At 42.1% G+C, this 13370-nt stretch overlaps 1 protein-coding gene across 1 annotated transcript in view; it reads right to left on the bottom strand.

Annotated features, from left to right (window-relative positions):
* The window catches only part of UBE3C (ubiquitin protein ligase E3C), a 73465-nt gene extending 66674 nt beyond the window's left edge, over window positions 1–6791 (bottom strand). Inside the window, exon 1 of the mRNA XM_032099205.1 lies at window positions 6437–6791. Coding sequence (XP_031955096.1) covers window positions 6437–6502 — 66 coding nt within the window. The 5' untranslated portion in view covers window positions 6503–6791. The remainder of the gene's footprint in view (window positions 1–6436) is intronic.
* Between the last annotated feature and the right edge of the window lie 6579 nt (window positions 6792–13370).

The raw sequence follows: 13370 nt of genomic DNA, 5'->3' as shown, positions 1-13370 counted from the left end.
TTTATAAAGAAAGAGGGTTTATTTTGGCTAGTAGCTGAGAATGCTTTGTATTTCACATTAGAAGAGGTCATGCCAAGTACAAGGCACGACTTTTTATGAAATTTTCTTTAAAAAACAAGTCAGCACTTGATCTTTTTAATTTTTGTGGACAATAATAAAAACTTGTATGGTTTTCATCTATAAAATCCAGGAACTTGAATCTTTTTTTCTTCCCTTAAAATGAGGAACATGACTTTAGAGCTGAATTTAACTTGAACCACATAAAAATCAGTAACAACTCCTAAAACAAATGAAGTGACCTAAGCAATTTATAGAATAAAATTCCTTTCAACACAAGTATTCAGTAACTCCAGCAAATAAATGGAAAATTTTCTAACATGAATTTTTATAGAACAAATGTGGACACTGGGAGATGCCCCCCACCTTCTCAACAATGTTTCTATTTTTCAACATTATTTTAGACAAGATGAACTCCAACTGGTTTTTTTAATATGAATAGTAAAAGAAATTTGCATTTTTAAAGGCTTACAATGTCTTGAACTGAACCTCAACAACTTAAATTCCATTGAACATGTCTGAGTATGTTCAGCAGCTTGAAATATTCTGCTTTTAACCAGTTTGTGACTCTTCCTTATAATGATGCAAATAATCAGAAGTATGTTTACAAGTAGAGCAGACCATCTTGCAGAAGGTAGTTTGAACTATGCCCAGGAGGAGGCATTTGGCCCAGGAAAGCCTGGCCTCACCAAAGCCAATGCCACCGTGCTTGCTAGAAAACACCTCAGCATTTTAGCTGAAATTTACTGTGGGAGGTAGGGAGGATCTGGAACCTCTTCTATCACGGGAACCTCTTCTATCACGGTACCACAAAGCTACACACAGTGGAACAAGGATTTGATCAGAGGCTCTAGAGGCCAAATGAAATGCAAGAAAGTTGCTTTTACATTTATGCTCAGTTTGCCCCTATTATGATTTTTAAGAGGTTTATTGTACACAAAGCTGTAGTTGAGCAATTTCTAGGGGAAGGCATCCCTGCCCACGGCAAGGCAGTTAGAAGGAGGTAATCTTTAACATCCCTTCCAACCCGAACCATTCCATGATTCATCATTTTCTCAGGAACGAGCGGGGAAAATGTATTTATAAAAGCAGAAGTTTTTGTTCTGAATCTGAAAAAATAGCACATAAGTGAAAATAACAGCATAATCACTGCTGCTGTCAGCTAACTACAACTCCATCTTTTGCAGCTAGCTTTCAAATGAGGAGAATTTCAAATGTTACAGAAATAGGAAAAAAATGCCCATGAATCTAGTATGCATCAACCGTGTAGTTTCCTACCAACAGGCAGTCATTATTTTACAACATGATGGTCTCCTCATACTTCCACGCCACAGATCTGAAATTCCAAGAGTATTTCAAGACTTAGGCTGTGACACTGCAAGATTCTGATTAAAACACAGCTCTGACTCAGAATGAGGAAGGTACCTGCACACAGATCTACGCCATGTGCCTTATGGGACAAAGGTCTTACGGAGCAAAGCACTGCAATGTCTTCCCACCATTCAAAAATAAACACTGAATTTAGAATTCTAATCTAGAAAACCTGTACTATAAATCCTTAGTAACATTTCACTTGCATTGTCACATGGTGTAGGTTCAAATAAGTTGTAATAACAGAGAAATTATTCCTTCCTAAAATTTTTACCTATTTTCCTCAATCAATCAGTAAGAGAGAAACAAAACCATTTTTAAACTGTCCCATCAATGTTTATATCCTACAGACATCTGTCAAGGTAGCCTTGGCAGATCTCTCCATACACTGGCAATCTTACAGTTTCTTACAGCTTCTATAACTTTTATTCCACAAGAAGTTATTTCACGTGTAAAATACAGACAACAAAGAGCAAACAAGGTGCTTCTGGAGTTCTACCTCTGCACTTCAGCTGAAAGCAGGGGTAAATATATCCAAGAATCTGATGTTTAATGTCATGCTGCTAATTTAAGAAAGTACATCAGTAACTACTTAATTAAAATATAAACAAACTTCGTAAATTGAAGATCTCTAATTATTAAAAATGTCCATATTAAATTACTGAGACATTTTAAAATACAGATGGAGTCATCAGTATTTGCTCATTAGTAAGCTTTCATGTCTTCCACAAAAAAAGCTAAAGATCAAAAAGAACCCCAAACTCAATGAAGCTGTTCTCACTTTCACTTTCATGACAGTGCTAACCCATCTGTACTACAAATTCTGAAAAAGGAGCGGGTTTTTAAAATCATCTCATAATAGGTTATAATTTTAAAATACTCTATTTTGTTGGGATTTATAAAAGCACGGTTTAGATATCTCAAGTGATACTGTACATTTGACTTAATATTCTTTTAACTATTTTACCTGTTAAGACTTCCAAGGTTTCATTCATAATTAAACAATGTGGAGCTACAGAGCCCCTTGTACCTCTCAGCACTGGCCTGGGGATCCCCTGCATGGATGTACTAAATCATTGCTACCTCCGGTTTTTCTTAATACTAATGAATTTAATGAAGTAACACTAGGCCTGACTGTCCCAAATCAGGCTGACATGGTTAAACCAATTTTGTGCTGTGTTCAACCTCATGCTAAAATCAGTGAAAGCTGCCAGCTGCCCCCAGAAGGCTTGGTGACACTCCACCTAGCAGAAATATGTTCACTGCACGGGACACAGGGAAGCACCCAGGTGAAGGACCATCTGCTTCAGTCCCCTGCACAGTTGGGTTGGGTGAGGCCAATCTGAGCTGCACCCCAAGCCAACTCTTCCTGCACAGCTCTGCATTTCCTGTCTAACTCTCTCAGACTCTCTGCAGCCCCAGCCTTTCAGACAACAATTACTGTCCTGTACAAAACGTCCATGAGTAATTCAAGATGTTCCTGTATTGAACTCCAATAACAGCATTCATTTTTGGAGGCTACTTTACTTCAGAAGCACAAAAATATGGTTTGCCAGTTACAATTAAACTAAATTTGAGAATTTCTTTTTAACAGCCTCATGAACTAAGGAACCATGTTTTAAAGGAGACGATAAGCTACCCTGAAAATAAAAATAAATAAAACCCGCTAAAATTTGCTTATCACATTGTAAATAAAACCCTGTATCTACACCCTCAAACACATACACAACAGTTCAAATAGTCCAGATGAATCAGCAGATTCTTGAAAGTAGGTATGGAAAGAAAAGTCCAGACACTGACAGTACCACCTACATTTTTACACTTATGTACAATGCAATATTATAATGTTACAATAATATTCTGAAAGGATCAGTCACTGAGGTAGTAATTTTGAGAACATTAAATTGCAAGCCAGGACTAGAACAAAAACAAGTGATACTTAAAAACTACTTTTTTTTTGTCAAAAGATACAGGTGGATTGAAGTGCCTCTCCAGAGCATCCACAATTCAGACCATAAGACAGCTGAATATAAGATGCAAACCATGCAAAAACAGACCTGAAGCTGTTTTTGTAATTCAAAAATGCCATACAAGCTAGTGACGAGAAGGCACACTAGATTCAGTACCTAACTGCCACAATTACGCAAGTCCCCAATTATACTTCTATCATTGTGCTTCTACTGATAGAACTTAATGAAATCAGCCCCTTGTGAGGCCTAGGGGAACACTACAGACACACATCGCAGTGCCAGACAGGTGTCAACACATGTGAGCCATGACCAACACACTTACTGTTTGCAGCTGCAGTTCCACCAGCAAAACCACACTTCTAACAGTGCTGCTGATCACTATTTTGGTGTAGCTGTACTCACATCAGGCTCCGCTGGCACCTTGAACACTGACTGGCTCCTCCAACAGGCATCCCCGTGTCCATACCGGGAGGTTTTGCCATTGCTCTGCAGTGGTGCAACCACGTTTGGGGAACTTCCCCAAAGTGGGTACAGAGCTATTCTTAGCACTACGCAGCCTGCATGGCCCCAGTATTTCTGAGTTGTGCCTTCTTCCACCAAAGGAATTACAGCAGGCAGCACTAAGTATACAGCTAGCTGATGCCTTGATGGGGCTACCTGAAAACAGAGGCTAGACAAAATTAAGAGGATAAAAGCAGGTATTTATTGAAGGGCCTCCAAGGTACACTTTGGGCAGTCAAAAACCTTCAGAAAGGCTATACCCAAAATGGACGACTGGATCAAGGGTTTTCATACTTTTACAAGTTTGGTCCATTTGCATATCGGGGTTAATTCTCCAGTTACGATTTCAGGTAATGAAGTCATTACCCCAAGTCTGTTGCCCCCTTTAGAGGCTTTGTTTACATATTTCAGGGCCTGGGACAGTAAGGTGTCCTTGAAGTTCAGGCCTAGAGAGGATTTGTTTTGTCTGACCAGAATGGGAGAACAGTAACTAACAGGCTATATGGATTCTTAGAGTTACACACTAAAGCATTACAGGATATGAAAAATATAAAAGATAAAATCCTAAGGCATCAAGCATGGCAGAGATACACCACTGGATCTTTCTAAAACTAATACACCATTTGGAAGGGGAAGGGCATTTGTCAAAAAATGAGGTTTTTTAGTAAGTGTACCAAAAGCTGAAAGGAAATGATTTACAATTCAGTCTTCTGTAAAAATGAAGCCTATAGGTATGAGAAACATGATCCCAAGGAGCCTATGATGTGAAATAATGAGAAACTCAGGGAACCCACATAAACAGTTCCCACACCAATCTCTGTTGGATGTTTCCACAGAAGTTCAGGTAAACTGCATTTAGAAGTAGTTTTTAGTACTGTTTAAATAAATTCTTTTGTCAGTACCGCACACAGTTTCTGAAAATATGCAGCTATTTCAAGGGCACTCTAGGATGTCTATATAACCGCGATGCCCAAAGCTGCATGTAACTGATCTGCACTGATGCAGCACAAGCACTTTGGTGAACCAATGTAAAATCATGAAATCTGTGCACCAGTCAGTATCAATCTCATCATGAAACACAACCTCTACTGCACAGAGTGAAGGTTATGCATCAATTTCAGCTTCCGGCCCTTTGTATGCTAGTATTTGCCCTTGGAAATTTATGCCTGCATAACATTAATAAATTTGTCCCATATAATTAAAATAGACATAATTCTGATACATTTTAATTATTTGCTAAGTGTAAAAGAATATTTTATGACAGTTGTTTACTTCTGTAGAAGGCAACATGTTCAGCAAGAAGCACTATGACCAAGTCAGGGTCAAAAGTTGCTAAGTACCTGAAGTGTACAGCTCAGGACCAGGGCATGTTCTGCCAATTCCTACTTAAGCTGGGGAGTATTTATGGCATTTTGACTCATGTAATGCCAGTTTATGTAGCCTAATGAATAGAAATGTAGTAAGATAAACAGAAGATGACTCAGAGGAAAAGCTGCATAATCTAAACACAGTTCTGAACACAATCTCTTCATATTAAGTCAATACGTCAAAATGCAAACTTCACTGTGCTTTTAATATCACAAACTGCAGCATTTTTGCTCATTTCTTCACTATACTGCCAAACCTTAAAAGTTTCCAAGAACCAAACTTGCTTTTAGTGTACAGTAATAAAAACTTAAGACTTTTTTTTACTCAATTAAAATTCAAAAATACTAATGGAAACACTCATTAGCTTCCCACACAGCCATCTCCAATGACAAGAGGGAGACTCAGTATTTTCACGGTGAATTAAAGTAACTCCTACAGATCAGGCCACTTCTAAAAGCACTTAGTCCTTTCTGTCGTTCTTCCGAAGTCCTGTGCCCTTCAGTGCTCCACTAAACATTTGCTTACCCTGTCCAATCAGCAAGATCTGAATAAATCATTCTGCTTCTTTCCATCAATAAACACAAGGAGATCAAATAGTCTGGTACAGCTGACTATTAACTGCTACTCACCCTGCGCACAAATTGACTGAACCTAAACTTGACAGAGACCAACCCAGCAGTCCCGGCTCACGTGGATGAACCTCCCCCAGCAATTCGGGTTGTGTGAGGCTGTGTGTGTCCCACATCCCTCCGGCGAAGCAGGTCCACGCCAGACATTCCCTCTGGAGGGAAATGACAGCAGGTCTCCGAGTCCTTCCCCCCGGAAGATCTGGAGAACGACTGCTCGGGAGGTGCCACCGGCCACGACACCCGGGATCGATCGATCGCCTGCGGGAGGGACGAGCCAAGGAGATATTTCCTCGCTTCCCACAATTCTTACTACACTACAAGCCTGGGATGGTGTGGCCTGATTATACAAAAATAATAATAAGAGAGAGGCAGGGAGAGAGGAGATAAACACATCATCAGGAGGGGAGGGTTTTCCCCCTCTGTTAAACCTTAGTCATCGCTGCTCCCATTTCTGAAGGCCCGACGGTAAAAGCACCGGTAACAGGGCGGGGGGCGGCGGAACCGACACAGACACAGGGACGGGCGGGCGCCGCTCCTTACCTTCCTACTCGCTCCTCCGAGGGACACCTTGGGCCTTGTTTTGAAATCCCCTTCAAAGCTGAACATGTTTACAGCTTATCCCATGGGGAGCGGGGCCCGGCCGGCCGGCAGGGCGAGCGGAGGGGCCGCACGAACCTCCCGGGCTGGCGCCCCGCGGCCCGCCCGCCCCCGCGAGGCTGCTCCCCCGTCCCCCGCCTTCCCCGCGGCCTTCGCTATCCCGGTCGCCCCCTTCCTGACCGGCTGCGACGGCGGAGCGTAGTGGGAGGAGGGAGAAAGAGGAGGAGGGAGCGGAGGAGGGGGCACTGGGAGCGCTCCCGCCGGCCGCGCAGAGAAGATGGCGTCCGCCCGCCGCCCGCCGGGCGCGCTCCCGACACACGGCCGCGCCCGCCGCCCCGCCCCCGGGCCGCGCCGGCCCTCAGGGGCGCCGGCTGTCCTGGTTGTGGGTGTTCTACGGGAAACTTTCCCGCTCCGCTCTCTCCGGGAGCTGCCTGCGGGTGTGCAGGGGCGGCTGGAGCTGGACTGCGCTGTTGTGCCGCATCCTGCCCAGGCGGGCTGCGCTGAGGGCGAGAACCGAGCTGAGGGTCCAGCCGGGCTTTGGCACAGGGCTGCCCTCCTCAGCGTTAGTGGACTATGGGAGCACACTTGTTACACGCGCGCACACACACGCACACATATAGATAATTCGTACTTTTAGTAGGATAAACATATTACAGAATAAACTAGGCTGAAAAAGACCTCTGAGATCACAGACTCAAACTTTAGACCAAACACCTCCGTCAACTAAGTGCAACATCGACTTAACTCTAGGAACGGTGACTCCACCTCCCTGGGAAGCCCATTCCAATGTTTACTCACCTTGTCCTGTGAAGAAATTCCTCCTGTTGTCAACCTGAACATCCTCTGGTGTAACTTCAGGCCAGTTCCTCTCGTCCTGTCACTGGGAGAAGAAACCGACCCGCACCTGGCTACACCCTCCTTTCACCGAGATGTAGGGAGCGGTAAGGTCATCCCTGAGCCTCCTCTTCTCCAGGAAGAGAAGGACATGTGATGCACATTGCTCCATTGCAAAGACTTCGTCAGGATGAAGACTGAACACACCAGTACAGGCTTCTGTGTAGCCGTGACAAGACACACAGCCATGAAAACACACTCGAGAAGGTCCATGATAGAGGTGGGCTGGCACAGGAACGCGGCCCCAACAGCTGATGAGGAGTGCAAAGAGAAAAAGGCTGTAATGTAAAAGCAGCAAAGAGAAAAAGGCTGTGATGTAAAAGCAGCAGACCCGAATGGTGAAATGACACCTGAGGCCGCTTTACATTTCTTAACTCATTCTCCATTTTTCAGTGCTGTGTCTGCATCCCTCCAGATACAGAGGTGGCACAAACAACAGCAATAGCAAAAAGCAGTTCTTCAGTCTGCAGCTCAAGGTGTTAAATAAATGTAGGTGTCCAAATCCAGCTTTCATTCCCTTCAGTGGAAATTTGATTTCACGAGCTCTAACTCGTGAATTCTCACATCAGCCTATCACAACAAACAACTGGCAAGCACCCACGTCAGGAGAGGACGTATGAGCTTTGCAGCTGTTCATACCAAGAGCACAATGCTCTTTAACTGTTGTCAAGCTGACTGGAAAATGAAATATTTGTTGAGATTTCATTGGATTTGGATGATTCAGAAGAGTCTAAATTTTAAAATTTCAGACTTTTCTTAAGGGAATGAGTGCTTGGCAAGAGTGAGCATTAGCCTGGCATTTCCCCAGATAACATAGTCTCAGTATAAGCAAGCCTGGTCTCCTTAAATACTGTTTACAAATGCAGATGGGGTTTAAGGTATTGTGAAATACCACATCAAATGTTTGTTCATAGTTTCAACACATAGCATTGCTGATGAAATATCCCACCACTCTGTATTGCAATGATAGTAAGTTTCTTCAAACATGACAAGACTAATTTCAATTTGACTTAAGCCTTGGTAAACTTTTTAAATCTCATACAAAAGAGGACTAGTCTAGGTGCCCCTGGTGGTTAATTAATTAGTTTTCATTATCACAGAAGCAACCTATTAGGCCTTGAGTTTGTGCCATGTTTATCAGTAGCAAAGACAACTTCGGAATGCAATCCCTCGTCATGTAAGAGGCTAAAGAAACATGAAACTACAGAGAGCAGAGTTTCTATGAAGTAGGGTTTTGACTGAAACACATTTGACATGTTCTAGCTCCAGTGTCAGGACACAAGCTCTCCTGCTGACCCTGGCTGTTACCTTCTGCAGAAGTAGTTGGTAAATGACACAGGCCCAGCTAATGAATGTCTGAGAAATCTTGGTGATCTCTGGGGTCCTCAGCACAGGAAGGACATCAGCCTGTTGGATTGAGTCCAGAGGAGGCCACCAAGATGATTAGAGGGATGCAGCTCCTCTCCTATGAGGAAAGGTTGGGAGAATTGGGGTTGTTCAGCCTGGAGAAGAGAAAGCTTTGGAGTGACTTCGTTGTGGCCTTCCAGTACCTGAAGGGAGCCTGCAAGAAAGATGGAAAGAAAGTTTTTACAATGCAATGCAGTGACAGGACAAAGGGAAATAGCTTTAAACCAAAAGAGAGTAGGTTCAGATCAGATACTAGAAAAAAATTATTTACAGTGAGAGTGGTGAGGCACTGGAACAGATTGCCCAGAGAAATTGTGGATGCCCCATCCCTGGAAGTGTTCAGGGACAGGTTGGATGGGACTCTGAGCAACTTGGTCTAGTGGGAGGTGTTCCTATCCATGGCAGGGGGGTTGGAACTTGATGATCTTTAAGGTCCCTTCCAATCCAAGCCATTCTGTGGTTCTATGATTTGCATGTGCCCTTCGAGGCCATGACTAGTTTAATATTCTCAGGGAGCAGCAAGAACAGGTTGTTCCATGAAGGAAGCAAAGTGGATTCCCCCAGCATGAGCCCAGCACAGGCCATGCCCTCCCAGGTCAGAACATAATCCCACAGGATCCAGAGAGAGGGGGCAGAGCCTGGCAGTGGTTACACAGGATTCACTGACGGTCCCAGGCAGGGTGAGGGGATGAGTCCACAGAGGGCAGATAGAGCTATGATGTACATCCACGGTCCATCCGGGAGACAGGGCTGGAGACAGGTACACTTGAGCTTAGATGGACCGATGAGCAGTGGGGTGAGTGAGTGGGGGCCACGGATGAAGCTGTTCAGGGCAATCCCGGGCCCTGACAAACTCAAGGATGTCGGAGTACTGCTTTTGTATGTATGCTAACCCACCTGCCTCACCTGCTGCAATCTTCCCCATCTTCCTCATCTCTTTATTACACATTCCACAAGACTTCTTGTGTTCTCCTTGATGCTTTGAGAGGCCTCCTAGAAACAGAGACTAGACAGGAGTAAGGGAATAAGGCAGGTATTTATTTGAAAGGCCTTCAAAGGTACCCCCTGAGGGCCAGAGGCCATTGCCAAGATGGACCCCAGGATGGACGACAGGTCACGAGTTCTTCACACTTTTATAGGTTTGGTTCATTTGCATATCAGGGTTAATTCTCCAATTAAAGCTTCAGTTTAATGATGTAATTCCCCTCAGTTTTCCCCCCTCTCAAAGGCTTTTGGTTTATACTTTTTGGGCCTAGGACGGTCTGGGTGTCCTTGAAGAGCAGGCCCGGAGAGGCTTTGTTATGTCTACCTAGCACGAGAGAGCAGAAATTAACAGGCTACAAGGAACTTCAGAGTTACACACTAAGAAGTACAGTGATTTGAAAAATATAAAAGTTAAAACCTAAGGCATCATCCTAATCACAGTTCTCTGCCCTGTGATTGTACCTTTTTTGCCTCTGCTTGCATGTGTACACATTGCTCCCAGGTACAGGTGGCCTGCAGAAGTCCAGTTGTTTATCAGATGCAATCTCTTAAAAAGATGTCATCACTCAACATTTTCTTCACTCCCTGAAATCAAGTTTTCCAAGTGGGTGCAAATACCATCTTTTTCTTGTAAATGCATGCGATAGAAATTAAAACAGCAACACAAAGATAGTCACAGTTGTAGAAAATATGTGGTTCAATCCACATTACAGAGAAACTTATCTACAGAGTGTCTCCAGTGCTTGCCTCTAGGTACCAAAGGATAGGAAAAAATCCGTGGTGCCCATATGGCCACTGTAAGATATTCCTTTCTCACTGTGAGTGGCTCGGAGCAAAGCCATCTTCTAAAAGTCTCTCGTTGACACTTCTGAATATTTCTTGTTGAGCAGAAGAAAAAGAGGAATGAGGATTTGGTGGGCAATAATAACAAGAAGAATAATTCCTTCCCAACAGTGACAAAGATCTTGAGTTGTTGTGCTGGGTGCCAAGGATAGCATTACTGAGGTGACTTATGAACTGTTAAAGTTATGAGCTACTGGTACCTTAATGTAAGTAGCAGCACACTCTGCCTCTGTCAGGCAGATTTTTTTATTTCTGTAAATACTCTTTCTACATATTAAAACAAATCAATGGCACTTAAATTTTAGAAAGAAAATAAATATTACCAGTGTTTTACCCTTTGAATGAGCACTTTTTTGTATCTACAATCTTTATTCTCAGTCTATCCCCAAACAATTTAAGTTCTGATGCATTGTCCTTCTGGCCTCATTCTGTACACACGTTCCTGATTTAGACAGGGTAAGCAATCAAGACTGTATTTGGCAATTGCTCGGTTCTGTGGGGTATGATGGCCAAATTATCACCGCCTTACCATTACTTTCCATTCCCTATGCAATTATAATAAAGTGTCCTAAACTTTTTTGCTGACTTGCTGAACTAGATGAAAATCTAAGATGCACTGACAGCACCTCATTATGCGCTACATTATTTCCCAAGGTACAAAAAGATTTTTTACAAGAGTGCATAAAAAATGAGCAGTAAATAAGTTAGAAATGCTTTAATTTACAGGAGATGAGGCTTGAGATTAGTCCAAATGCTGTGATAGGCCAATATCTGATTTTTAGTAATGCTTTTAGTAAGGTTTGCTACCATATGGACTGATAGTGGGAGGTAATTTTTTTTTTTTTTTTTAATTTATTTACTCTGGGTAAAACACTGAAAATTAAATCTATTCTATCAGAGAAGATACTGGCAAGACTGTAATGCAAAAAGCACTTCACTTAAGCACTTCCTTTAGTTAAACCTGAGTGCCAATAGACAGTGCCAAGGAATGAAGACATTTTATTTAAAATTACACTGGCAAGAGACCATCAAATTATCCTTAACATTTTCATTAAATTGAGATACAGATATAGTTAGGGTAGTAAATCTTTCCAATACAAGGGGTTTATTCCTGAGCCAAGGCCAGATTCAGCAGTAATTGTAAGAACTATTAAGACCTAAAGCCTCATCTACATTACCTAAACAACTGTTCAAGGCTTTGGCCCAGTTTTGAAAAATGGACAGACTCCATCCTGTACTACAGAGCAAGTCACATCAGCAAACTACAGTGATGCATTTGGATTCCAATCTGGGGCCATCATTCCATGTTTTGCTGGCTTGGTTCAGTGAGATTTTGGGGATTTCCGTTAGAAATCTACAAATATTTATTGGTTGCCTGCCGTCCCTGCTCTTAAGGATGCAAAAGTCAGACAAGTGGTACCTTTCTCAGTATTGACACCTTATTCCTCTAAAGGCATGTTGAGCAGAAGAGATGAGGAACGTTATGTCCACAGTTTCTAAGATGAAAAAGTTATTAGTCTATGGTCTCAGCTCCTTTATAATATCTACATAGCAAAATTTCCCCCCTAGAGGTGCCTAGATTTTTGATTCACAGCTTCTGATGGAGCAAGATCATTTATTTTTGGAATCCAGTCTTCTGAGGAGCATTAGGGGTAAGGGATTACTATAGTTTTATAGCTATAGTTGTGAGACATGATTATGTTATTTGGCAAATGTTAGTTAACCATAAATCCTATTTTGTTTTCTGGAGTTTAAAAATATAAACATACTTAATTCAAATTCTATTGCTGCAAAGATGTTCAGCTAAACAGTAAAGATTAGAACCATCTCTTTCAAGTCTGCCTAAAAACTGAACTATTTATTTTAATAGGAATGGAGCATTCAGGATTCTTACATGTCATTGAAAGCCCAATTTTAAAGAATAATTACCCTCAAGTGAACACAAATATAACTTCATATTTACCTTGCTATCTTTGGGTCACCTTTGATACACCTGGAAGCTTTCCCTAAACATAAGCATTATAAAAATTGCCATTCCAAGCAAATTCCAACATGCTGATTTTATCTTGAGAGAAACATGTGTGCTATGGGCCAGTACACATCTAGCTGTTGTTAAAACATGTTCCGTTTAATTTCCTATTTAAATTGGTTGGAATATTTTCACCCTCCCTTGGTGCCCATGTAAACAAGAACCATGTTGAAGCCAAATCTTCAGATTTGAGAAAAAACAGACCAGATTATTTCCTTGAATTAGGTCACCTGAGCTCCCTGTGATCCAGAAAAGCACACGCACACGTGCATACTTAGATGTGTTTGTACTGATACAAGGGTATACGGTTGTGTTTTCATGCAGGAATCCACAAAAGAATTTAAAGAGGTCCTTCATAACAAATTACTCATAATTACAAATGTTAACAGTCTTGAACATCTGATGAAGATCCCAGCACACCCCCAAACTATGCTCATTAAATATGAACACTCAGATGGGTTGTTTTTTGTACAAGGCCTGGGCTCTTGTAACGGTGAAAAAAAAAATGAAGATACATGTCAATACCTTGCTCATTCAGAAAGTAAGCTTTCACTGACCAGCTCTTATGAGGTGGAAGTGGCTGTCATCTGGAAGCAGATTAAAAATCTGGAAGCAGATTGAAATTAAAGGCAGCCAGTAAATTCATATTCTGGAGACTCTTTCAAAAAGTATTTAAGGGACACAAATTATGATCTGGTGGAAAATAGTTAAGAGAAAGCA

Source organism: Corvus moneduloides, chromosome 1, assembly GCF_009650955.1.
Source record: "Corvus moneduloides isolate bCorMon1 chromosome 1, bCorMon1.pri, whole genome shotgun sequence".
Classification (NCBI taxonomy): Eukaryota; Metazoa; Chordata; class Aves; order Passeriformes; family Corvidae; genus Corvus; species Corvus moneduloides.
The sequence above is the reverse complement of the archived record's forward strand: the minus strand, read 5'-3'. Positions and strand labels throughout refer to the sequence as shown.